The sequence below is a fragment of the Ambystoma mexicanum genome, chromosome 5q, assembly GCF_040938575.1.
Source record: "Ambystoma mexicanum isolate Mex_15411 chromosome 5q, UKY_AmexF1_1, whole genome shotgun sequence".
Classification (NCBI taxonomy): Eukaryota; Metazoa; Chordata; class Amphibia; order Caudata; family Ambystomatidae; genus Ambystoma; species Ambystoma mexicanum.
Genome location: NC_090933.1, coordinates 51,580,932 through 51,608,411, shown reverse-complemented (window position 1 = coordinate 51,608,411; position 27,480 = coordinate 51,580,932). Strand labels below are relative to the sequence as shown.

Genomic DNA, 27,480 nt, shown 5'->3' with positions numbered 1-27,480 from the left:
ATCCCATTCCTCAGGAGTGGAATGCTTGTTGGGACAAGCAACCCGCCGAGTGGTGGAGTCCTCGGAAGAGGACGGGAAAAGACGACCTGTGACAGCGCTTCCTGGCGAGTGCCCCGAAGAGGTAGAGGAATGGCGGGACCAACTCCCAGACCGAGAACCCCCGGGCTCACAACGACGATGCGAAGTCGCCCCTCGAATCGTCTGTCGCAAGACCAGTGGAACGCGACTTCTGGGGCTTGGCCACCTTACCGACCAACAGCTTCTTCTTACGCTCCCGCAAGGCCTTCGATTTGAGCGATTGGCAGTCAACACAGTCGTCCGTATCATGGTCCTCCCCGAGGCACCAGAGGCAAGCGCTGTGTGTATCCGTCAGCGACATCTTGGCCCCGCACACCCGACACTTCTTAAACCCGGACTGCGGAGTGGGAGAAGCCGAAGACATCATAAAATAACAATGAAGAAACAGGTTCGAAGAACTGAAAGAACAGGATTCAGTAGAATCGAGGCGTGGCGAGATCTCCGAAGCGAACACGTTCGCGGAAAAAACGGAACTGAGGCTAAGGGCGTCGTGCGTCCTACTTATAACATCCGGTGACGTCAGCTCGACGGAGGCCCTCGAGGACAGCGTATCGACGTCATCGATGCAGAAAGATTTTCCGAAGCACCACAGCTGTGGTGATTATTGTCATTGATATGGAATACGTCGGAGGACCCAATCCCCTCGAAAGGTGATTAGCTGTATACATTGTAAGATCAGAATGGAGAAGAGAAAGGGCATCGTAAATTAATGAGTCATAAATCATTGGGTAGGTGTTTTCAGGGTTATTCCTTATTTTGAAATAAGGTTACCACTTCCACTTGCAAGCCAACACGTGTTTCACACCAGTAGATTGCTGGTGATCATTAAGGCTCTGAAAAGCTGAAAAGAACAAAATAACCACTAAAAGTGCTTAATAAGTAATCTGTGGTATGAAAACCGAATCATAGTTAAACTATTGTGTGCATATTATTAACATTTAAATATTTATTTGAATGGTTGTTTAGCACTGCCCCACTCAGAGTCTCGAAGCGCCATACATGGTTCAAATATTTAAAAAGGTAGGAGTTGAAAAAAGAAGTTACAGAAATGTTTTCAGGAAAGTACATGAAGATTGGGATAGACAAGTGATAGCAGTGGAGGAGGGCAGGCTTATCTGTGGGGAAACAGGTATGTGTTGAGGCTCTTTCTGAAATTGGCGATGGAGGATGCAGTGCGCGTGAGGAGATATAGGGTGTTCCATGCCCAATGGGTAAATGCTTGTTTTTGTGTGCATGACAGTTTGCACAGCGGAATATGTAGAAGGTGTTAGCTGGCTTGTGTTTGGAGGATGAGTCTGGATTCTGCGTTTTGCATGGCTTGCAGGGGGGGCGTTGTTGGGGAAACCAGTGAGGAGAGCAATTCCATAGTCCAGTTTAAAGAGAACCAGTGCTTGAACTACAGTGCAGAAGTTGTCAGGAGGAAGGATATGTCTGATCTTGCGTAGGAGATCTAGTTGTCGATTGCATGTTTTGGTGACAGCGGCTATTTGGTGTGTGAAGAAAAGTGTGGTTGATGGTGAAGCCAAGGGATTTAACAGGTGTGGAGAGGCATATGTGTGGGTTGTCCACTGAGAGTTCTTGGATCCAGGGGGTGAGGTTGGGTTTGTGCCTTTGGGGTGCAGATCAGGTGGTATTCTGTTCTGGAAGGGTTGACAGTTTAGGAAAGTGGGTGGTCATCCAGTTGGTGATGGTGGAGAGACAGGTTTTGATGGTGTCGAGTTGTGAAGGGGATGACATTTGGAAGTATATTCGTGTCTGGCGGAAATGTACAACAAAATGAAATCAACAACATTGGAAAAAAATTAGTTCGCAAATAAACCAGCACAGTTAACAAAATAAATAAATATAGAAGTTTAAAAATATAGAACATTCTTGTAAATGAGCTAGAGTTTGACTAACCACCAGACCAGACAGGTCCCTTGTCAAAAAGGCATGGTGTTATAACTTTCATGAGACTGGCGGGAAAGTCACACCACACTCTCAGGAAAGTTACCAACAATGTTGTGTGTCAACAATGTTGTGTGTCTTTAGAGTTTATTTCTAAAGACATGGCAAACAAACACTGTTTAGCTAAATGTGAGTAGAAATTCAGCTAAGTGTGCTGTGCCTTTACAGTCGAATTAAAAAAAGTTCAACTGTCATTTCTACTCGCATTCATCTAAACAGGCCATGTTTGCCATTTATGTTAGAGGTTTCATAAGACCAATGTGGCTTTAGAACTCAATCGAAACTTAAGAAAGTTATAACAACATAGCGTTCTGTAGAATTCACTGCACCTAGTGGTGGCTGGTTTGGAGGAGGCACATGGTCTGTTGATGCTATGTTTTTTGAGATGAATGCTGGAAGACTTCTTCCAATATGAATTGGTGCACAGCATTCTGTAAATCCCGGCGTTTCATTTCCTTAAAATGTCATTTTTGTGTTCATGCCATCTCCCACAGTATGTTAAATTAAAAGATTTTGAAAGAGAAATAAAGAAAAGAATTTGCTGTGCTGATGGCAGTAAACCAACCAAAGCTCCCTCTATATTTAGAGTGCCGGCAAGAAGCAGGAGGGGTCTGGTGCTTGATTATTACCACTAGGGTATTGAATCATATAAAATATTAGAAAATGGATGCGTGCAAGATTTTAAAATAACAGGGATTCGGAGCACATTGTTGTTCATTATACATTTGAAAATTACAGGTTTAATTTTTAATGTCTAGGCCCCGTTTACACCAATAAAACTATTGAGTGCACCCCTCCATTAAGCATGGCTAAAGATTTGCAGAGGCCACTAGCCATTGGTAACTGATAATGGACTACTGACTATGTATGGCATAGTAATTTGAAACTTGAATTTCCCCTGCATTAAGGATACACCAGAAACATAGAAAAAGGATCCACTGTACCAACAATTGACACACCCGAGATATAACTTGTAAATTAGTGAAGAGAAATGTAGTATATATGAAAAGGTTATGCTGTATAGTTTGGCCAGGTTAATATATGTTAACAATTGAGTTTTGGACAGTGGCCAGTGATCCATGCGGCCCCGACATTTTGGTGTCCTAGAAAACCTTTGCGAGTACCCCTGGTTCAGAGCAAGTACAACACGGGTGGTAGAAAAGTGGGGCATTGGGACGGTTGGTGTACCAAAGTCAATATTCTGGATGTAGCTTCATACTTCTAGTGTGCACAAGAAATAAAATCACTATTCCATGTCAGCAGCACAGCACTTCTTTGTGGGGTTTGATACATAAATAAATAAGCCATCTTATTTGCCAAAGGCACGCAGTTCCCTTACCTTCATCCTCGTCTTGCTCCATGCCATCATTATCATCGTCTTTCTGTTCTGCCAGTTTCTTTGCTTGCTGTTCAAACCACTGCTGTCTGGGAGGTTTTTCAGGTCTGCTCTTCTCTTGCACCTCCTGGTTGCCAGTAGTAACAGGTAGTGGAGCACCTGCAACTGTGCTCGGAAGCATGGGCTTCTTTTTCGGAGACATAGATGGCTGGGCCTTGATGGCTTGCTGAATGGCAGCATTCATCACATCATGGTCTTTAGGCTCCTGCTCAAGACCCTTCTCTAGGTTCTTCTCATTAAGGAGCTCTACCTTCTTGCTCACAGCCTGGACAGCCCGTTTCTCCAGATCCAGGTGCTTTCTGGACTTAAGGTGGTTTTCATAGGCATTGTATGTTGAGAACCGCTTGCTACAGGCTGCACAGTATGTAGCAGTCTCCCGACTCTGCTCTTCCACAACCGCTCTCTGTGCTAGTACTCTTTCCTGGAAGTTCTCAGCTGTTACAGATGGCATGTCTGCCACTTTCCTTTTTAAGTTATACCGATGCCAATCAGTCTTGTAGTGGGCTCGCTGAATATCTGCATCTGCAAAAGCCACACGGCAAGTGATGCAGGTGTAAGACGACATGTCTGAGAACAGAAGGTACATTGAGACAAGGTAAGTAGATAATTTGCAAGCGAAGAAGAGGTGCTAGCCAACACCAAATGTTACAAGCCTAAAAATACATCACTTGCAAAGCAGTTGCCAAAAGCTGGTGGGACAGACAGAATGCCCATTTATCACAAATAAAATATACAAAAAAAAACAAAGAAAATGACGACATGTACATTTAAGAGTTTCGTCATTTCGGAAGACAGAAAAATAATTACAATAACAGCAAAGAAAAATGGCCTACAATCATACTCCAGATATTACAATGGATAAATGGTCCTGCGGATCGTTCATACTTCACAATCCTTATGGAAAAGCCACACTGCTTCAATCAAGAAGTTAACAAATACTCATGACTGGAAGGTAACTCGTGATTGGGAGGCAAAAGTTAATTATCACGAAATGTTGAATCATGAAAAGTTATAGAATATTGTACCACGAATGAGGCAAATCTTTAGCATTTTCAAAATCAAGTGTTGGGTTATGTTACAAGGGTTTTATACACCACCAAGGCATACATTAGTTTTCAAAAACTGATTAACAGATTTGGCTGATTAAACATTTCTTGATTAGCAAACACACATATTTGATTATCAATTGTGTACTAATATTTTTAATGTCACCAGAGGTTATTTGTACCAAAGACATAAAATAAGCAACAATACAGCATTTTTGTAGACTGCTGAAGTGAGACATTAGTGAAATGAGTTTCTGTACAACGTAATGGTTAGCTGCATGAATGGACACAAACACAGTGATCGAAGTGGGCAGGAGCGGTGCTAGGTTGTACTGTTCCTATACTTTTATTTAAAAAAGAAACCGTTCCGGGAATGGCTTGGTCTTAAAATAAAAGTGTAGGAAGAAGTTGAAACTTGCACTTTCAATGCGCTGCACTGAACGTTCCCTTAAATAGCAGACACATTTATTTATTTATATTTATATAGCGCGCAAGTAACCCACAGGCATTGAGGCGCTGTTACTTGCAAAAATCTTAGTTACAGGAGTTCGACAAAGCATAGAGCTGACATTTTGGTTGGTACAGTATGTCATTACAGTACAGTTTATGCATTAGGAATATATGAGATGTATTCGACTAGTGCAACGTATCTTATGTGAATAAGATTGTTTTCAAGGTTTTGCGGAAGGTGCTGAGGGAGGACTCGCCTCTGATTGTGGGAGGTAGGGCGTTCCAGTGCGTGGGTGCGAGATATGGGAAGCTGGATCCGCCCGCTCTGACTTTTTTTACTAATGGCACAGAGAGCATGTTAGTATATGGTGATCTGGTTGGCCTCGTAGAAGAGACGGGGTGGATCCTCTGGGAGAGGTAGTCAGGGGCAGTGAGGTGAATGCACTTGTGGGTCAGTGTCAGTGTCTTGAAGATGATTCGTTCTTTTATTGGGAGCCAGTGTGCTAGCTTTCTGGCCTCCGAGATGTGTTCCCTTTTGGCAATGCCTTGGGCTGCCCGGAGAGCACTATTCTGAATGATTTGCAACCTCTCTAGGTTTCTGTTGGAGGTGCCTAGAAAGAGTACATTGCAATAGTCAAGCCTGGATCCAGTCTATGTCACATGTGTTTGGAGGTTTGTATTGTGCGTGTGGCAATGGTGTTTGTGGGGAGCAGGTCAGTAGGGAACATAGTTCCTGTTACACCTTTTCGCCGATGGCAGCTTAGGCGGCATTGGTCCTTGTGTGGAGCTATGATTCGAGGAAACTCCGATATAGCAAGAGAATCCTATGCCAGCAGTCTAGTTGTTTCACATTGCCGTCAGGAACACGTGATCAGTCATCTGATCCCTCTTAAGGAACCCGGAACTCCGCTTCAACGCGTCGCTTCTGCTGAAAGTGATGCTCCGTAAATTCGCTACGATTCAGAACCTCAAACCCTATTCTATCGACAGCTAGTCAACTATCTTTTTCTCACTAACACTCATTTTTGTTATAGAATTGTATCTCGTCTTGGCCTGCTCACTTCCTCTCCTTCGTTCAGTCCAGGGAATTCCCTCCTCTCTTCAAGCAGGGCTCTCCATTTGATATTCCGCTCTAGTCAGAAGCTCCGCCTATCGGAAGTAAGTCCAATTCCTACATTTGGTCTTTCTTTTCTTTGTTTAGAACCACACTTATCATTTTTCCCTTTTTTAGTTGTTACCCTCTTCCTTGGAATACCACTCCTTCGACTGCCCGGGAATACCCATTCGAAGGATCTAACTCCAGTCATCTCCAAAGTTAGTTCTGTGCTTTCCTCATCAATTTACCCTTCATTCTGCTTTCCGTATACTTACCTGTTATTCTCGTCCTGTAGGTCTCTTTCCACTTGCCAATTAGAGAAGGGCCATCCTGAGAGACAACCAGTCCTGACGTCCTTATAAGAAGGCGGATTCAAGATCTCCAGGGTTTTCTTCCCCAGAGGGTTTCCCTGGGGTCCGCGTTTCCCCTCACTGATTCTTTTATGTTCGGTACTAGGGGGAACAGGGATTCCGGGGTGATTCTTCTCTTCTGCTGTTGCTGCTCTGAACACGTTGGCATCCGATCAGGTTAGTGTTTTTTCGAAATATCCTTTTTTGGGAATTGATAACCTCACGGAGTTACAACTGTTACAGTAAGCGACGCCATATAGCTGACAAGATCGGGTGGCAATAACATGGAGCAGCAAATGCAGCAATTAATGGCCGCTATGCAGTCTATGTCACTAGAAATGCAAGCTATCAAGCAGGATGAATGCTCAATTAAGGCAACAGGTGACCCAAGCTTTTTCTGAGACTCCCCCAATTTCATTGAGTATGGGCAGATTTGATGGGGATCCTCATAAACTCAAGGAATTCTTGGATAGCTGAACCGTGCAATTCACATTTAAACCCATATTCTTCCCAACCGATAAAGATAAGGTGGGATTTTTGATCTCGCATCTATCTGGTCCTGCCCTAGCTTGGGCTACCCCTTTAGTTACGTCAGGTAACGCAGTATTAGATTCCTACCCAGCATTTGTAAACAGTTTGAGATCTACGTTTAGTCACCAGGAAATTTCAGTTATTACACAAGAGAAGCTTCTTGATCTCCGCCAAGGAAACAAGGACCTTCTTGTTTATATCACTCAGTTTAAACAATTGTCCTCAGAGGTTGGATGGCCAGATGATGGTCTCTTAACTTTGTTTCGCCGAGGACTCTCTGAGGAGTTGAAGGACGAGGTTTCCAAAGTTCCTCGACCGGCCAACTTGGCTGAAATGATAACCCTCACCATGCAAATAGACTACCGACTTCAAGAAAGGGCGCATGAAAAGAAGAAGCCTAAGGGAATCCGTACTCATTCTGATCCTCTGCCCAGTATTCTCAAAGCCCCTACGGGTGAGGAACCTATGCAGATAGGATCTGTCAAGGGGCCTCTAACAAACACCGAAAGAGAACGAAGGAAGACACTGGGGCTTTGTATGTATTGTGGCTCCTCTTCTCACATATTATGTGATTGCCCGATTGTTCCTCCACGCAGAACCAAACCTCAGATGGCGGGAAACGTCAAAGCCCTGCCGTAGAGGGAACCACGGTAGGGAAATCTATTCAGAGTTCCCCACATACTTTAGGAGTGTCTCCTGAACAGCCTGTCTTCCACCAATCTATGATTGTGCTAGCATTGACCTTTAGCCTTCCAGATCGTTTAATCCAAAATATCCCAGCTTTACTTGACTGTGGGGCGGCTGGAAACTTTTTGGATGACCAGTGGGCAGCTACAAATGGCATTGCAAGGACTCTTAAATCTTGCTCCACTCCAATCCAGGGAGTAGATGGCAGTCCCTTAATATCTGTACCTAATAGAGAACAGACCAGTCCTGTGACTTGTATGATTGCCTCACATAAGGAGAGTTTGACTTTCGATCTGATAAAGGCTGCCCACTTTCCTGTCATTTTGGGACTCCATTGGCTACGCACTCATAACCCGTTTATAAACTGGACAGCAGGGACTCTTTTTGTTGGGTTCGGAGTATTGTTTAGCCCATTGTATATCTCAAAAGGCAGTTGGAATTCAAGTTCCATCGGAAATTTCCAGTACTCCCACAACTTCTTCCATTAATCAGTTGCAGACAGTGCCTGAATGTCATCAACAGTACCACAAGGTTTTTTCAAAACCCCTTTTTCCCTCTTTACCACCTCATCGTCAGGATGATTGCCACATCGCCCTGCTTCCCGATCAGCCTCTTCCGTTCGTTCGGACGGATGTATGTCCTGTCTCAAAAAGAAAAAGCGGCTCTCAAGGAGTATCTTCACTCTAATCTACAGAATGGGTTAATCTCCAGCTGGGGCCTCTCTCTTTTTTATCCCAAAGAAAGACTCAGAGGAGTTACATCCTTGCATAGACTATCAGGGACTCAAAAAGATCACCATCCCAGATAAGTACCCAATGCCACTGATTAAAGACATCCTAGAAGCAGTTCAAGGAGCAGCATTTTACACCAAACTAGATCTTCGCAGGGCTTACCATCGGATCCGAATCGCCCCCGGAGACGAATGGAAAACAGCTTTTCGCACACCTTTTGGACACTTTCAGTATCAGGTGATGCCTTTTTGACTAATAAATGCATCCGCTGTTTTCCAAAGGTTTATGGACCATTTATTCTCCGACATTCTTCTTCATTTTGTAATCATCTTTTTGGATGATATCCTAGTGTTCTCTGCAAATGAGGAGGATCATATTCATCATATGAACATCGTCTTGGAGCACCTTCAGGCTAATCAATTGTATTGTAAGGCTGAAAAATGTGAGTTTCATCAAGCACAGATCTCCTACCTGGGATTCGTTCTATCGGCTCACGGTATCTCCATGGACCAGAGGAAGGTATCAGCCGTTCTAGATTGGCCATCCCCCACATCGGTTAAAGAGATCCAACGATTTCTAGGATTTGCAAACTTTTATCGAAAGTTTATTCCTCGTTATTCTGAGACTGTCTTACCCATAACAAGGTTACTCAAGAAGGGCGTACGTTTCAAGTGGGATGAACAAGCTCAACATGCATTTGATACTTTGAAAGGTCTCTTTACCTCTCCATCTATCTTGGTTACTCCAGATCAGACTCGTCCATTTATTGTAGAAACTGACGCTTCTCATCATGCGCTAGAGGCGGTCCTATTGCAACAATCAAGTACTGGTGACGAAAGACCTGTAGCCTATCTTTCAAAGACATTCACTCATTCTGAAGAAAATTATTCAGTACTTGAAAAGGAGCTTCTGGCTATAAAGAAAGCCTTTGAAGAATGGAGACATCTCTTATTAGGTTCCCCCTTTCCAGTAGTGGTACAAGTACTTCAGCAGGCTCAAACCACCAATAGTAGACAAGCAAGATGGGCACATTTTTTTCTCCCATATCGGATTGAGTTCACCTTTTTACCAGGGAATCAGAACCTACGAGCGGATGCTTTATCCTGTAAGAATCCTCATGCTACTAGATTCTGTTCTGAAAAAATGTTTCCCCAAGCTCGATTTATCTCCATCATTTTTGATTTTCTCCAAGCCCTTAAATCTGAAACCTCAAATCACAGTCAACTGTGTGAAGGATTAGCTACTTCCTACCGTCTAACCAGAGATCAGGGATTGTATTTTCATGAAGGCCAAGTATTGATTCCTACATACCCATTACAATTGGAGGTTCTTTGAATGTGTCATGACACCGGTGCAGCGGGACATCGAGATATTCAAACTACTCTTGATTTGATTAAATGTCACTTTTGGTGGCCTACCCTTCAGTCAGACGTCACAGATTATGTAAAGGTATGCAGTGTTTGCATTCAATCGAAGACACTATGGTCACCTCCCTTCGGATTGTTGGCCCGCATGCCTATACCAGAAAGACTGTGGCAAGTCATCTCTACTGACTTCATTGTCGATCTTACACCTTCTTCTCTGAACACTACTATTATGGTCACTGTCGATTACTTTACCAAGATGGCCCACTTCACTCCATTACCCAAGCTTCCAGGAACTGCCCAGATGGCTAAAATATTCATCTCAGAAATATTTTCAAGACATGGTCTTCCTGATACTATCATTTCAGATAGAGGCCCTCAATATACATCCTGTTTCTGGAAGGGAGTTTGCCAAACCTTAAGCATCAAGAGAGCTCCAAGTTCAGGATATCATCCCCAGACCAACGGGCAAACTGAGCGCTTGAATCAGACATTAGAAGGCTACCTTCGCTGCTTTGTGTCGGCTGCTCAAGACAACTGGGTAGAGCTTTTACCTTTTGCAGAGTTCGCCTATAACAATGCCAAGCATGCAGCATTAAAGACAAGTCCCTTCTACTGTTCTTATGGATATCATCCTTCATTTGTGCAATCCATCTCCTCAACCTCCTCACAAATTCCTGGAGTAGACAGTTTTATAGCTGATATACGATATACAAGAGGGACATCGAACGGCACGAGTGGCACTGCAAAGTGCACAAGATCATGCCAAAAAATATGCTGATAAACGCTGTCAAGCTGAGCCAAATTTGAATCCAGGAGACAAAGTTTGGTTGGACTCTCGCTTTCTGCCCAAACATCTCATCCCTTCCAAACTATCCCCTAGATTCTTTGGACCCCTTGAGGTTCTAGAGCGGGTGGGTTCAGTGGCAGTGCGACTGTCTTTACCTCCCTCTTGGTCTCGCATTCACCCTGTTTTCCACTTGTCCCAGATCAGGCTGGATGTACCAGACCGTTTCCCTCGATCCACCAAACCTTTACCTCCTCCCGTTCTGACTTCTTCTGGGGATGAATATGAGGTTGCCGGTATCTGTGATTCCAGATATCGTCAAGGCCGTCTCCAATTCCTTATTGATTGGAAGGGTTACTCCCCTGCAGACAGAACATGGGAACCAGCATCAGGAGTACATGCACCTCGATTGGTGCGCCGTTTCTTTCGCCTTCACCCGGGTAAACCGGGTTCGCCTCCCCTGAGGAGGGGGCATACTGTTACACCTTTTCGCCGATGGCAGCTTAGGCGGCATTGGTCCTTGTGTGGAGCTATGATTCGAGGAAACTTCGATATAGCAAGAGAATCCTATGCCAGCAGTCTAGTTTCATGTTGCCGTCAGGAACACGTGATCAGTCATCTGATCCCTCTTAAGGAACCCGGAACTCCGCTTCAACGCGTCGCTTCTGCTGAATGTGATGCTCCGTAAGTTCGCTACGATTCAGAACCTCAAACCCTATTCTATCGACAGCTAGTCAACTATCTTTTTCTCACTAACACTCATTTTTGTTATAGAATCGTATCTCGTCTTGGCCTGCTCACTTCCTCTCCTTCGTTCAGTCCAGGGAATTCCCTCCTCTCTTCAAGCAGGGCTCTCCATTTGATATTCCACTCTAGTCAGAAGCTTCGCCTATCGGAAGTAAGTCCAATTCCTACGTTTGGTGTTTCTTTTCTTTGTTTAGAACCACACTTACCATTTTTCCCTTTTTTAGTGGTTACCCTCTTCTTTGGAATACCACTCCTTCGACTGCCCGGGAATACCCATTCAAAGGATCTAACTCCAGTCATCTCCAAAGTTAGTTCCGTACTTTCCTCATCAATTTACCCTTCATTCTGCTTTCCATATACTTACCTGTTATTCTCGTCCTGTAGGTCTCTTTCCACTCGCCACTTAGAGAAGGGCAATCCTGAGAGACAACCAGTCCTGACGTTCCTTATAAGAAGGCCGATTCAAGATCTCCAGGGTTTTCTTCCCCAGAGGGTTTCCCTGGGGTCCGTGTTTCCCCTCACTGATTCTTTTATGTTCGGTACTAGGGGGAACAGGGATTCCGGGGTGATTCTTCTCTTCTGCTGTTGCTGCTCTGAACACGTTGGCATCCGATCAGGTTAGTGTTTTTTCTAAATATCCTTTTTTGGGAATTGATAACCTCAACTGAGTCACAACTGTTACAGTTCCACTACTTCTTTTCATACACTTTGACCACTGCACAAATAAATAAATATATATGATAAAACGTCACAGCACAACCACATTTAAAGAGAAATCACATGCATAGTAAACCCTGTGAAGAATTTTCAATTAGACTAGCCTAAGTTGAGCTGGGATGGCTATCTCACAGAGGGCCATCAATGCAGTACTCCGTCAATTTACAGAAAATACATTTCACAGAAGACCAGAATACCGAAAAACACTGAAAATATTAAATAAACATATATAGGGTAGTGGGGTAAGGGGTTAAAATGAGTCAGGTTGGGGTGGTGTTATAAGGATAGGAAAGCGGAGGGCTTGGCGGGGGGACCAAATAATGAAAAGAATAATTTTAAACAGTATTTTGGTTGCAATGAAATGTACCACTCAGATTTTTCCATCGGTAATATCACATATAACCCATCAATGCCTCCTGCCAATCTTCTAGTTCCAGTGTACCCACATCATCTTCCCATTTCTGCTTAAGTTTTCTGAAGGAATGAGACTGGAAGTTAAGGATACACTGACACTTAGCTGCGCTAAGCATACCAAGAAATTAGCATATTTCAGAGAATAGGAGACAACACAACTGGCTATCTACCCATGACAAACTCTGACTGAAAACGGCATCACTCATCCACAAATGCCTAAATAATAGGGCACCATGCTACTTGACTGAAAGAATTAATAGAAAATCTTCAAGTAGACCCACTAGAATAGTCAATACTAATTGTTTCCTTGTGCCAAGATTCAAACAATCTAAAATCGGGGGCAGTAGCTTCCCGGTCAAGGCAGCACAGCTGTGGAAATCCCTGCCACCACCACTGAGAGCTGATCAAATATTCACTAAATTCAGACAGAATCTCATTATCTGGCTCAAAGAGAATGATAATACACTGGCCCTTAGCTATCTCTCCTTGTAAATAGTTTCAAACCGGCCTTGTAAACTACGCCGCTGCCTGTACTGTGTTATATTCTATTATATGCTTTTTATCTATCTACTTCAGTCTGTATATTATGCTTTTATATCCCGTTATATTCTACTATGCTTTTTATGTATCTACTTTAGCCTGTATATTCTGTACATTATGCTAATTTATCCTGATTTGCACCCGAAAGCCTTTTTGTATCTACTTTAGTCTGTATATTCTGTATATTATGCTTGTATATCCTGATGTGTACCTTATGTCACTTTGTAACTAAGCTGAAAGCCTTCTTGTATCCTCTGCGCCCCGATACCCTCAGGTCTGGCGCACTTTATAAATAAACAAACAAGAGCGACAAGATGGCCCTCTTAGGGATCAGCTCATTGTTGATGTTGGCCTCGATCGGGGACTGTGCCGGTAGATCATACCCACCCCGCAATTGCATGACCATAGCATGTTTTAACTGTGTATACAAGAAACGATCATATGCCGATAGTGAAAACCTTTGTTGGAGCAGTTCAAAAGGACATTAAGCATTCTCAAAAATACATCGTTCAGCAACCAAATGTGTTTTGAGTGTCCATCTCCTAGAGAAGCTCAATTTACGGATTTCAGGGAGATCTTTATTGCCACGTAGGAGGGTGGGGGGGGGCACTCAAAGTTACCACTCCTCGCCATCCCAGAACCCCGCCGGCCGCTCAGGACTTTGGCACTTGAGTGGAGGAGATTATTACTGTTGCACTCTCTCTCCATTAGCCCCATTGAACTTGCAGTGAACAGGGAAAAGAGGGTGAAGGGACCCCTGGGGGCAAGAGAAACGCAGCGTGAGATGTGCGTTTACTGAACAGGGTAATTTAAATAGCAAGCTGTGCTACACAAGTGTCATTTTAAATAGCAAATCTACAGAATTGCATAGCAAAATTGCTATGAGCCAGATTTGTTTTTATGCCTTGCACTGCACATCTAGTTGAAAATCTACAACTATGAGCATTTCCCTAAAGTAACCCAAACAAATGCATTAATTTATTGGACATTTATATGGCGCCTACACACAGGTGTTTTCAGGTGCCACAAGACAAGATGGGGGTGAGGGGAAATGGGAGTCAAAAAGGTTGAGCAACAAACACCGATATATTGGCCATGTGACAATCCTACCGCGCAAGTGTATGATAAGGTGGTAAGAGCAGGGGGAGGGAGTAGAGGGAGAGGTGCAGGAGTTGGGTAACCCCCAAGGGTGGGGGGTGGGCAAGTGCTGGGCGGGCCAAAACACAGCATGTGCTAGGGACAGTGGTATGGGTGAGTGCAGTGAACAGGGAGGACCAGGTTGGGCTAGTCTGGGAAAAGGAGTTTGAGGGCAAGTGCTGGCAAAGGATGCTGGGGGAAGACTGGTAGGGGATGGTCTAGTCCATGTAGGACTCTGTAGGGACCAGGGGCCAGTCGCAGCGGCAGATGAAGAGTTAGCAAGGGAGGGGGAGAGGAAAGGAAGGAGAAAAGGAAAGTCTTGAGAAGTTTCCGGAACTTAAGAAGATCCGGCTCAAGTCTGAGGGGGCGAGTGAGGCCGTTCCAGAGGGAGGAGCCAGCCAAGGAAAGGGATCTACCTCCCACTCTCTGCTTGGGGAAGCGTTTGACCTGCAGAAAGTTGGAGCCAGAAGATAAAAGGACTCAAGCCAGAAGGTAACTAGGGAGGGAAAGCTGGATGTAAAGAGGTCCCAGTGCCCAGACAACCTTGTGGATGATGCAAAGGTTCTTGAATTTGATCCTTGCGCTCAGCAGGAGTCAGTGGAGCAATTTTAGGGCTGTAGAGAGATGCGATCGGTGCGCTTGAGGCCAATGATAAGACTTGCAGTCCTATTCTGGATTCGTTGAAGGGGAGGAAAGAGGAAGAGGCTGTTGCAGTAGTCATGCATAGAGAGAACCAGGGCCCTGGAGATGTTGGGGGGAAGGTGAGGAAAGGGGGAAGGCGAGGAAAGGTAGAATGCCCCTGAGGAGGTGCAACTGAAAATTGGACTTCTTGGCAAGGTCCGTGATGTGTGGAGAGAAAAAGAGATGAGTCAAAGATGACCTCAAGGTTTTTACCTCACAAGTGGGTGAGGGGAGAGGACCCAGGGAGTCTGGCCAGAGAGTGGGAGGCGGTGCAGGGGTGAGGGGGTGAACCAGGAGCAGGCGTCCCAATAAGAAGGATCTCTGTCTTACTGGCATGAAGGCAGAAATCATTGGCAGAGCACCATGCCTGAATAGCAGTCAGGCAGTCCATCTTCCAAAAGTAATCAATTGTGGTTCCTAGTGATAGCCCCGACATCCAAAGCATTGAATGCAAAAGCCTAGAAATAAATGCATCGAAAAAAAGCATTTTTTTTCCATTTTTTTTTTATGGGGGGGTCCCCCCTCCAAACCCCTGTTTTTTTTACCCATTAAAACCCATTTTAATCAAAAAATAACCTTCATCTACAAAATAAATGCATTTTTTCGATGCATTTTTTTTCGAGGCTTTTGCATTCGATGCTATGTGTTCGAGGGAATCACTGGATACCTCAATTGTTTTTAGTTTGCCTGGAACCATTCATTTTAATTTTTTCACACTTGGATTTGGGTGTTTTTGTTTGAAGTAATTTCCTAAAACGCAATGATTTTGCAGAGCTTTATTGGTTTGTCATAAAAAAGCTGTCCTCGAAGTGGAACAACTTTAACTTTATTGGATTTCCTTTGAGGGCAGATTGTTCTTTAAAAGACCCCCTGTTACCTAGTTCCTGTTGTTGCTGGTAGGTGGGAATATTTAGTACATGTCGCACCGTTTCTTTTTCTTCTTCTTTTTTCCTTGTCCTTTTTCTTAGTATTAAAAATATAAAGAATCTCTCTCTATATCCTTGTGTGTTGGGTACACAATCAAGATCCTTGTTCAGTCCTGGTCTGTCTTAAGGTAGATCAAACTGTAATCTGGTATATCATATCATGTTATGCAGATTCATAGAATTCTGCACACAAGTGGCGCACGCGGCTGGCGCACAGTGTGCGCGTGCGACTTTCTGCGCCAGCCGTGTGCGCTGAAATCCATTTCCGCGCACAGTGTATTCATGGATTTTAACATCCAAAACCAGCCGTGGCGCAGCGACCCTGCAGCAGCGCCAGTTACGTCCCTAACCCCTCCCCGTGAGCCATGTACAGCGCACAAATGCCGTACATGGCGCACAGGCTCATAACCACGAAAACGCCTGTGAAACGCCCCGCGCACCCCTCCGAATACACGTAGCCCGCTGCGCGGGAAGTATCACACGCGATTGGCCCTGCGCGTGCAGGGTACATGGATTTGGGGGGTGCGCAGGAAGTTTCACACGCGGCAGGCCCTGTGCGTGCAGGCTACGTGGATAACTGGGGTGCGCGGGAAGTTTCACACCTGATTGGCCCTGTGCATGCAGGGTACGTGGATTTGGGGAGTGCGCGGGTAGTTTCACAAGCGGCAGGCCCTGTGCGTGCGGGCTACGTGCATAACTGAGGTGCGCGGGAAGTATAACACGCGATTGGCCCTATGCGTGCGGAGTACGTGGATTTGGGGAGTGCGCGGGAAGTTTCAAAAGCGGCAGGCCCTGTGCGAACGGGGTACGTGGATTACTGGGGTGCGCGGGAAGTTTCACATGTGATTGGGCCTGTGCGAGCGGGGTATGTGTTTAACGCGGTACGGGGGAAGTTCCACAAGTGCTTTCGCTGTCAGAGCGGGGTACGTGTATCCAGGGGGGTGCGCGGGGAGTCCCACACGTCAATTGGCAGTGTGGGTTCTCACAGGTGTGCCCTCTACCCCTCCACGCGGCAGGCCCTGTGCGTGCGGGGTACGTGGATTTGGGGGGTGCGTGGGAAGTTTCACAAATGGCAGGCCCTGTGCGTGCGGGCTATGTGGATTACTGGGGTGCACGGGAAGTATCACAAGCGATTGGGCCTGTGCGAGCGGGGTACGTGGATTACTGGGGTGCGCGGGAAGTATCACACGCGATTGGGCCTGTGCGAGCGGGGTACATGCATAACGCGGTACGGGGGAAGGTCCACATGTGCTTTTGCTGTCAGAACGGGGTACTTGTATCCAGGGGGGTGCGCGGGGAGTCCCACACGGTAATTGGCAGTGTGGGTTCTCACAGGTGTGCCCTCTACCCTCTCCACGGACCCTGCAGGCAACCCACACGACAGGGGACTACCCAGCACCCCTGGTCATGTCCCGCAGGCAGTCCATCCACCATGGGCATGCCCCCAGCCAGGCCACATGTCACCTTGCACTAGTGATCACCAACTCATGTCCCCCAGCACCCCCACCCCCCAGCAGTGAGGGGCACCTGCCAGCAGGCCCCCACTCATGGCCCCCATCACCCGCACCCCCCAGCAGTGAGGGGCACCTGCCAGCAGGCCCCCACTCATGTCCCCCAGCACCCCCTGCACCCCCAGCAGTGAGGGGCACCTGCCAGCAGGCCCCCACTCATGTCCCCCAGCACCCCCCCCAACAGTGAGGGGCACCTGCCAGCAGGCCCCCACTCATGTCCCCCCACCCAGCAGTGACATGCCCATCTCATGGCACAAACCAAAAGTCAACTATGTACATCAACACATGTCCGTGTCTCTCTCTCACACACACACATACACACATTGATTGAGTAAACCCACATGTCGACATGCATGAGCCCAATGAGCGAATCCCACACATTGAAGTAAAACATCAAAATGTATTAACATGAAAATCATTTCAAAGTAATTAAAGCATAAAATAATGGCAAACATGAAATGAAATGCATGTCTAAATAAAAAAATAAAAAATCCTCAAAAAATCCCAAGTAATCCAAAAGAAAATGGGCAAAACTCTCTGTCCACCAAACCAAATCCAAATGAAACGCAAAAAAGGTAAATCTATTGATCCATGGTGAAATGAAATTAAAATGTCCAAATAAATCCAACGTCCAACTATGTATAATCCAATTTTCAAGAGTCCATGAGCCCAACGAAATAAAAGCTATCTAATAACCTACCGAACAAAACAACTATATACAAAAGTGTGGGGCATAGTCCAAAAGCCCCAAAATAAAAAAAAAGAAAAGGAAACCTAACTCTATAAACTATTTACAATGGCAGCGGGCAAGTCCTGCGGCTCACTCACTGTTTTCGGCCAGGGCATCATCGAACTCCATGTCTATTTGCTGGAGGCGGGCCTCTGTCCTGGCCCGAGGTATCTGCCCGCCTCAACGCCCGACGCATGGAGACCTCTGCCCTGACCATGGTGAGCCACGCCTCTTCCGCCCGCCGCCGCTCCGCACCTATACGCTGGCCCAACTGCAGCCACACAGAAGACACACCCATTCCAGGGTCCTCCTGCCCTCTGGCCGATGCCTGCCCCCCTTGATGTCGATGGCCCCAAGCCATCATTGCTCCCACCTGGAGCCTGCTGCTGCTGCTGTCCATGTGCCCTGTCCGATGATGCGTGCACATCCTCCATCAGCTTGTCTCCAGTTGTGGTGTACACCCCTGCTGGACCGCCGACTCCCGACTGTGGCAGGGATGGGATCTCCCCCAAACTGGCTGTGTTGGTCAGGCCAGGTCCAAGGGGGCCCTGGTGGAATCTGGGCCGGAAGACGGCAGGGAGAACGACTGGCGCATAGTCTCCACAGAGGAGAAGAGGTCCGCCAGAGTGCGCGTCACATGTAGGAACCCACCGACCAGGGCCCCTCCCAACAGTGCCACGTCGCGACGCTGCTGTTCATGATGGCGTGCGTTCTCTGCACAGGAAGAACGCATGTCATCACGAATGTCATGCGTGCGCAACGCAACACCAATCAGGGCGGAGCCCATACGTTCATGGGACCCCTCGTCCGCAGGTAGTGGAGAGGCAGATGACATGGCACTCTCCCCTACCTGCTGACAGGCCTGGGACGGGGCATCCCTGCTGGTGCATGGTGGTGCAGTTACTGGGTCAAGGACAGCGACATGCACAGGCCCCTCCGCGGTAACCTTTGCTGCCTCCTGACCCTGTCCCTGGACTGCACCACTTGCACCAGTGGTACTACCCCCACCAGGCCCCATGTGCGGCTCAGTAGCGGGCTCCTCCTCCTCTGTGGAGACCACCAACCGGGATGTCGCCATGCCGTCTTCCGGCATTGCAAGCCCCTGTGGGGGCTCACCCGGCCCTTCCGGCACAGCCGTAGTGGCAGACGCGGCACCAGCCCCCTCGCTCCCGGATGCTGCAAAGTCCTGGTAGGGTGGCTGGGCCTTGCGTCGCCGCCCGGTGGAGGCATCCCCACCGCTTGGCTCCACCGCGCCGTCTCTGCCCTCTTCTTCACTTGACGCTGCGTAGAGGGAGACATAGAACACAAGCATCAGGGTACAGTACAATATTCCCCTAGACAGGAAGCAACACCACATGAGTGGCAGTGTCAAACGTCACTTCCATCCTGTCCCTCCACAACACATGGGTGAATGCATGCAACACACATGCAGAAACAGGCACGGCGCCTGCAATCAACATCAGCATCCATGTACAAGGGCCACTATTAACCAAAATGTTGCCTTCAAACTCACATGCATCATGGCTCACACTGATCCCATGCACACACATTACCGGAGGGTCATGCATCATGGCTTGTACACCACAGACACAGTGGATAGACACCGTGCATACAACGGTGACCGCACTTCATGAGTGAATGTACACATCATCACGGACATGTGTCATGCATCCATGGCGTTTCAAAGTCACACACACTTCTCAGACACACACACACACACACACACACACACGTGTACCATACATGTACATGACAGCAGCACCCATCCCTCACACCCCCTCCATGTCCAAGAACAGAGACTGGCATGCTTTCATGTGTGCATCTGGCATACAGCTCCCCATGTTGCATTGTAACACATACACCAACCATGTGGTTCACACATTACTGGTCTCACATGCATGACCATGATGTCCCTGCACACACACATCCATACATGGCCTATGTCACACAAACAGGCAAGTATCAGATACCAGTACACTGCAACATGACCTGTCTCACACACCAATGCTTGGCCACTTACCGCTCAACTCCAGACGGGTCTTCCTCCGAAGGATCTGGGCATGGAGCGCTGGGCATACGCATTCCACGACCCTCATCTGGATGTCACTCATGCTGACCCGGCCCCCGTCCGCAAGGCGCCGGGCCTTGTAGAGGGTCCTGGACCTGAAGTCCTCCCAGCGCTTCTTGACGTGCTTGATGTCACTAGTTTGCAAACTAAATTACCCCTTCTAAAAGACAAAATCATCTTCAAGTATTCAGAGAAGGGCTTACAAATGACAGGAGTTGGGTGTCTGCTTCACTACTGCCCCTATGTGTTGGAAGGACTACGAATTGAGCAGCCCAGAGCCAGACAGATTCGAAACAATGAATTGTGGCTCGGTCCCCAGCGCTTTACAGATCTTTGAGTAAAGAGCTGGTCTAGTTATGGCTCCAGAATAAGCATGATATTTAGAGAGTGCTTTTCGCAGGGCATGAATTTAACGTTAATAAGCAACAGTAGCCACCGAAAGCTCAAAGCTACTCAAGGCATGTAGGAGCCCACAGACCACTGACCCTTTCAGGGCAGCCAAGGGTATGAATGCACAATAGGCATCCTGCTCTATTAAATGATCTATCATTTAGGAAAGGGGATTTCGATTATATACACACAATTTATAAATGTTGACTGCAAACTAATTTGTTTTTATGTAGAACTAGCAAAAAGTACCCATTCTACGAATGGGTTCTGTGGACAGACAGGACAACACTCATCAATTGTTGAAAATCAATAATCCTGCAGGTCGCTGTTCCGATTTGCTTATTGCTTGATGTGCTTTGCACTCTGAAGTAAACTGCACTCAGAATGGGCGTGTGGCTGGCAGACATACCCCGGAGCAGACGTTGTGGGGAGGCGAGAGTTGGTGTGCTGCTGCATACTGGGACCTACTGTGCTCTCTCTCCACCTGTTGTCTCAAAGTGGTGTGGTGCAGTTTGTTGCGGTGCAAATGTCCCAGAAACCGTGCATTCTAGGGTTGAGGAACGACCACATTGATGTTTTGCGAATTTCAGGCAACCGTCTCATGTGTGAAGGTGCTGAAATCTGAGTAAAGGGATGGGGTGTCCAAATGTTATGTAGCCAATAATGTCCGGAGTGTCCGAACAGGTAACTATGCAAAATGTGGTGCAGAAAGGTGAAACAGTGTGGATTTGTATAAGGAACAATACTTCGCCAAACCGCAAACCCAGCCACAAACCCACAAATGACCACTTTTATATAGATAGATGTACCACAACATCCATTCAGTTACAGAGTGCTGTAAATAAAATGAGCTACTAGTTCCCATCAACATTGCTTTTGTTGACCTTCAAAGAATTAACTGCTTAAATGCAGAGGGTATTCATTGTGGATAAGGGGCAATGGTTACCCTGTGCCATCTTCCCCGGGGTTTAAGAGGTACCTCTGTGGATAACACCGCCCTGCCCACCTCCCTCCCCCGTAGTTCTCTTGTCCCTGTAACCGCAAGTGTGATTTCAGAGTGCAGGTTTCCTTTTCGCAAAAACAGGGATTTATGGGAGATGCAGTCCTACCCTATGGAAACACCCTGGAACTTGCCACAACCATTCAAAGGGGGGCCTATCCTAAATCACAGCTGCAACCTATCGATTTAGAGACCGGACCAGAGAAAGGACCAGGGTACTATAACAAGCATCTCCAAACACAGTTAATTGGTGGAGACCTTGAGAAAGAGATGGATGGTGTTGGAGATGGAGTGAGCAGAAATGAGGAGACTGGAGAAACAGAGTGTGGTGGTGGCATGGTGAACGTGTCAAGGGACAGCTAAAGGGGGAGGAATGTTCGTGGCCCAAACTGTTGGATGGGGAGATCCCATTAGTTCAGGGTGGGGTTTGGCCGGACAGTTATTTGCCTACACATGTAGGTGGGAAAATTCAGAGAGTCAACTGGCCAAATGTGGAGATTAAGTAGCAGCTAGTGGATTATTTATTTTTTTTAGAACATTTTATTTGCAAAAATAAAGATAAATCTGAATGTAAACATTACAAAGTAACCTTCTAAACTCCCACCCATATAACCCTCTCCAGCGACCCCGGCATTGCTTGTTCAAGACTGCCAGGATACATTTGGTGAGCCACGGAGTTCATAACATAAGATCTTCTGAGCACATCAATGAGACCAATAGCTCTTAATCTCACTGGGCAGGATAGTCCTTTTTCAAGTAATCTAAAAAAAAGGGCCCCATATATGAATACATGATCCCCACAATGTCAGCCATTCATTTTTCCATCGTCAAGAAGTGCCAAGGTGGCATATAGAAGGCGAAGTTCTAAGTTTCCATTTTGCCAGGATAGGCAATTTTGCCACTAAGACCAATTGGGCTATGAGAGCCCACAGCCTTCACCTTCACCAGTTTGTCAATGTTGCCCATGGCCAATATGAGATAAAGCAGATACGATAGGATTTCCACCCCCAATAGCCCGTCTAGCCTACAGCGCACTTCCAACCAAAATGTTTGTTTTATGGGGCCCCAAAGAACATGGAGTGGGGCCCCAAAAACATGGAGTGGGGCGCCTTTGTGTCAGGTGCATCTACAGCATAAATTTGAGGTGATATTCTTAGCTACTGTGGCAAGCCAGAAGGACTCGGATCAGAGGAAATACTTCTCAAGTAGCTTTCTTCAACTCTAACCCTATTGCTAAAGGGGAGTTCCCTTTCTATCAAACTAAACTAATGTGTTTGTCAACAGTTTAAAAAAAAAATACTCCTCTGTCCAAATCTATCTACTAAACTAGCTCTACCACTTTGAAAAAAAGAAATTAGGTGGAGTGCCCTGTAATCAGTGTTGGATGCTAGAACATTTGCATGGGTTTGCAGGAATCCCTCCTGGCTCTGTATTCCTTTGTATTCCTCATGTTAACAGTTCCCCTTCTTTCACATTTCTTATCGGTTTATCAAAGTTCCTCAAGTTTGCCCAAGTTCCACAACACCAAAAAAGTCTTAAGCTCCAGAAAAATAAAAATGTCTTTAGATGGAGGGATATTTCCCTGATCCCCCTCCACCACTTGTGTTGCTAACTGCCCACCAGATTAGGTTTTGGGTGCCTGCGGGCTCCCCTTCTGTCTCCTCTTCGCTTTCTTTAGTGGGCCTCTCTAGCTCCCACTGATTTCTTTGTCCCAATACTTCACTTAGCTCTCTGGGGTGTCGGTAACCCCTTTCCTACTTGGAGTTCTCTAGGCTCCTGTGTTTTTTGTTTTAACCCTTCTAGAGGTTTATCCTCCTCGGGGTTCTCAGGCTCCAGAAACCCTTCTCTTTCTCCCCTGCAGTCTTTCTCTCTGAGCCACTGTGGCCCAGATACAGGGGTTAGGACAATCCTTCCATCTTTCCCACTCACTCGTTCCTTGCTCTGCTCCCCCACAACTTGAACAACCCACATAATTTCCACGTTGCAGGGTCCGCTCAAGTGAGGGTGTCTCTCTTTGGCAGCGCTCCTCCCAGCCTGCTTGTACTCCGAACTGGATAGGAGCGTTTTTCTGACTCTGCTCACCATGGCTTTCTCTCGCCCTTCTGCTCCCATTGGGAGCGAAGGACTCACTCCTCCCTCGATTCCTGGAGTCAGCGTTTCTTCGCAGGCACCGGGACCACTAAGTCTTCAGCGGGATCTCAGCCCCAGGTAAGCATCGATTTGGTTGGCCGTTGCTGCTCTACCCCAGTATGCCTCTGAATAGGGAAGGTGGCATCTTCTTTTGGCATTCGCCTATCTCCACTCGGCCGGCACCGCTCTGCAGAGCAGCGCAGTTCCGCCCCTTGCCAACATACTCAAGTCGCACCTCACCTATGCATGTGGTTTCTCCTCCTCCACTCAAGGGTCATTGGCTCTTGATTCTCGCTCCTGTAATGACAGAGCATGTACAGTTTACCACAGGTTGTCAAACACGTGTAATGTTCATCATTACCTTGAGCCAAGCACATAGATATTGTCAGTATTGCTGACTCCCATGTAGGCAGATAATATCTGGTGCATGGGGAGTTCCCCGTGGGAACGGGAGTCCTTGTCCCCTGGAGGAGAGTCACTCCCAGTGAGGTCCTGCTTTCCCCAAATCCCTATGGAGGGTTTTGCTTAGTGGGCACCCCTCACTAGCTTCAAAGGGGGTGGCTCCCCAAGGGAAAAAGGAACAAAGTCTCCAGAGTTGTCACACTGCATGGAGTCTATCCGGTGTAAGGTAGCATCTTGATAATATGTTTGCTTCAGCCTCATCTAGCTGCGTACACAAATATGCCTTTTCTGGTTCCAAGACTTTGCCTATTTCTCATTCCCATGCCTTACAGTCTGAGCGATCATCTGGAACTCCATCGCTGTTCAGTATTGCTTATTATTTGGATATCAAACCCTTTGTGAGCGGGCAGCTAGGTTTTCCTAGGCAAGGTTTTGAAACCGCTCCTTTAAAATCAGTGGGTTAAGCACCCAGTGGTGCAACTGTAGATAGGCAAATCCATCTCATCCTTCTCAAAAGACTTGATCACACCATCGATTGAAGAGATCACCAACTTTGCAGCAACCCTGGGATACTCATCTAATGAAGGTCATCCCTGTGGTGAACTCTGCGTTGCGTGTGAAGGTTGAAGGCAATGTCATTCAGGTATGGATTTTACGGTCTTCCTCACAGGCATCCATAGTTGTTGCTTCTGTAACGAAATTCCGGTAGAGGCCAGGGGCTCTTCGATGTTTCGGTAGCCAAGTTAAATCCATAGGTGTCTTCCCGCTTTTGATCTGTATATGCTTGGGCCCAATCTATATTAGGTCTAATCTGAGCAGTCCAAAAATAGTGCAGAAAATTGGGAAAAGCTAGCCCCCCCCTATATTTAGCTGCAAATAATATGTGCCTAATCACCCTCCATCCCAAATTAATTTAAGCAGCATTTCCTGCTTTTCTTTAATTTTCTTTGTGGGTAGAGGGATTGGTACTGATGGGAAAAGATATAGCAGCCTTGGTAACACATTCATTTTAATTATGGCCACTCTACCAAACCAAGAGGCGGGACCTACGCCAGCGCGACAGATCCCTGTTGATTTTCTTCAGCAAGCTTGGCTACTTTGCGTTATAGGAGGTGGCCAAAATTAGTGGTCACTTTAATTCCGAAGTATGATATTCCTTTCTTTGCCCAATCGAAGAGGAAGCAGGCTTTTCATATTTCCTGATCAATGGGCGATATATTGATATTCAGAATTTCTGATTTAGTTTAGTTTATTCTAGGCCCATAAAGCCCACTGAATTGTTGAATCACTGTTGTTGAATGCCCCAGAAAGGCAAAGGGGGTAAGTCTTATAACAATATCATCAGCAAAGAGGTTTAATATAAATACCATCTTACCAAATACAATGCCCAATATCTCTTTATCACATCTAATTTGAGCCACTAGTGGTTTCACCACTAGGGCGAATAAGATTGGTGATAAGGGGAACCATTGTTGTGTGCCCCTCGTCAGATAAGGCTCCTGTTACCTTGTATCTGGGCAGTTGGTTGTGTATAGTTATCCAAAATCACATTAGACATCCTATGGCAGAAGTTAAATTTGGAGGGTGGCTTTTAGAAAACCCCAGTACACCCTATCAAAGTTTTCTCCAGATCCAAGGCTAAAAACAGAGTTGGCGTGGTGGGGATCTTCTAGATTCATCCATCAAAGGTAGGGACCCTGAATACTGTGTGCTGTTCCTCTATGTAACCTAGCTGGTCTTGTTCCACAAGCATGGGGATATATTACTGCAATCTATTTGCCATTATTTTGGTAAATGTTTTTGCATCTAAATTTAATAATTCTATTGGCCTTTACGATGCAACCATTTTAAAGGTTTTGCCCACTTTGGGGATTAGCATTATATAGGCTTCCTTCATAGAGGGCAGAAGCTCCCAGCACCCTCTAAAATAGAATTAAAGAGCTTGGCCAGGGGACGTGCGAGTATTTGACTTAGTAGTATATAACAAAGAGGCTATAAGTCCACCAGGTCCTGGGGATTTGTTGCACTTCAATTATTTAATTAGTTATATCTCTTGTGGTTGTATACCAAACAACTTCTGTCTTCGTTGGATAGTGCGAGACAGTCACCTCCCTCCAATTATGCTAGCTGTGACCAGGAGTCAATATTTTCATCCTTATATAGCCCTCTATAATATGCATGGAATGCCCCATTTTTGCGTAGTTCATCCCCTTTTTCTTGTCTCTGATCACTGAAATTGGTATGTATGTATGTATGTATGTATGTATGTATGTATGAGCTACCTGCCTTTGCCACCCTCCATAAATTAGCTAGTTTTCGCCCCGGCCTATTGCTATGTTCATGGTAGCCCCGTTTCAATCCTAGCGGGGGCTCGGTAAGCTTTCTGTACCCTCAACATGTGTTTTTTACTCCCACCAATTGACTGATTTGCCTTATGCTCACTCTCCCTCAGTTTTAGCTACTCCAGGAGTTGATGTTCTTTAAGCCATTGGATTGGCCCTGTATCCGCGGACAGTGTAATTTGCCTCACGCCACTGCTTTAAGGCCTCTCGACAGGTCCCAAACTACATGTCCTCCAGTTTATTGAGTATCAGGAATTCTATCACAGCTTGAAGCTTCTCAGCACATGATAAATCATTTAAAACTCCAAACGGTAATTGCCATGGGCTTCTTTTATGGCTAATCCACAGGTCGTGGAATGATACCGTCACCACGTTGTGGTCTGTTAGGGTCACAGTTTTAAAATTTACCGAAAGTAGTAGCCTGATCATATTCGAAGTGATAAACATAGTCGATCCTAGAGAAGGATTTATGCACATGAAGAGTGTACTGTCTTTAATTTGAGGGTTCAAGACCCTCCACGCATCAATCAGGCCAAGATTAGCAAATACATATAATAAGCTATATGACGCAGTCCAAGCTGATGAGTACCTTCGTGAGGCTCAGTCTAATTTCATTTATAACTAGATTCAGGTCACCCATAATGATTCCGTACCCTTTTGCAAAATAGCATAATTTCTTAAGAAGGTTTGTCATATATACTTCCTGCGTGGTGTTAGGGTCATAAAATGAAGCATAGTCAAGATCTCCCCATGGGTTTCATGCACCATAACATACATCCCTTCTGGGTTCCTTTTATATTCCTGAATTATAAATGGGGTGTCTTTATGAAACAATGCTAGCCCCAGACTTGTTGGCTCTGGCAGATGAGTGCACCTCCAACTGAAAGTTGGTGGTCTTTTTTCAGATGGTCTCCTGCAAAGCTGCCACCCTTATGTGTAATCCCTTTAATTCTTAAATAGTTAGACACTTATTGGTTGTATTGAGGCCCCTGACATTTAATGAACCTATCATATCAACCATGGCAATTGTTTTCCTTCAAGTCCTTTTGTTTATTCTGGTCTGTGAATCCAGTGTATGAACAATCAGTAATGATCCATCATTTCTGTGTATCCTCCCCAATCTAAATGTCTTTCCCTTTCCCAGGATGTTGCCTAAATCACAGCAATGCCTTCGATTATGAGTGTTAAGCCTCAAACGTCCCACATAACACCTTTATGTCTTTGGTCATTCCGCCTTATCCCCGGGCTAACACACTTTCAGATGCTCCTTTTCTATTCATCA

At 46.1% G+C, this 27,480-nt stretch overlaps 1 protein-coding gene across 1 annotated transcript in view; it reads right to left on the bottom strand.

The window, feature by feature from the left end:
- The window catches only part of ZNF622 (zinc finger protein 622), a 275,145-nt gene that overhangs the window by 216,221 nt on the left and 31,444 nt on the right, over positions 1 to 27,480 (bottom strand). Inside the window, exon 2 of the mRNA XM_069620502.1 lies at positions 3,365 to 3,988. Within this exon, the coding sequence (XP_069476603.1) occupies positions 3,365 to 3,986 (622 nt within the window). The 5' untranslated portion in view covers positions 3,987 to 3,988. The remainder of the gene's footprint in view (positions 1 to 3,364; positions 3,989 to 27,480) is intronic.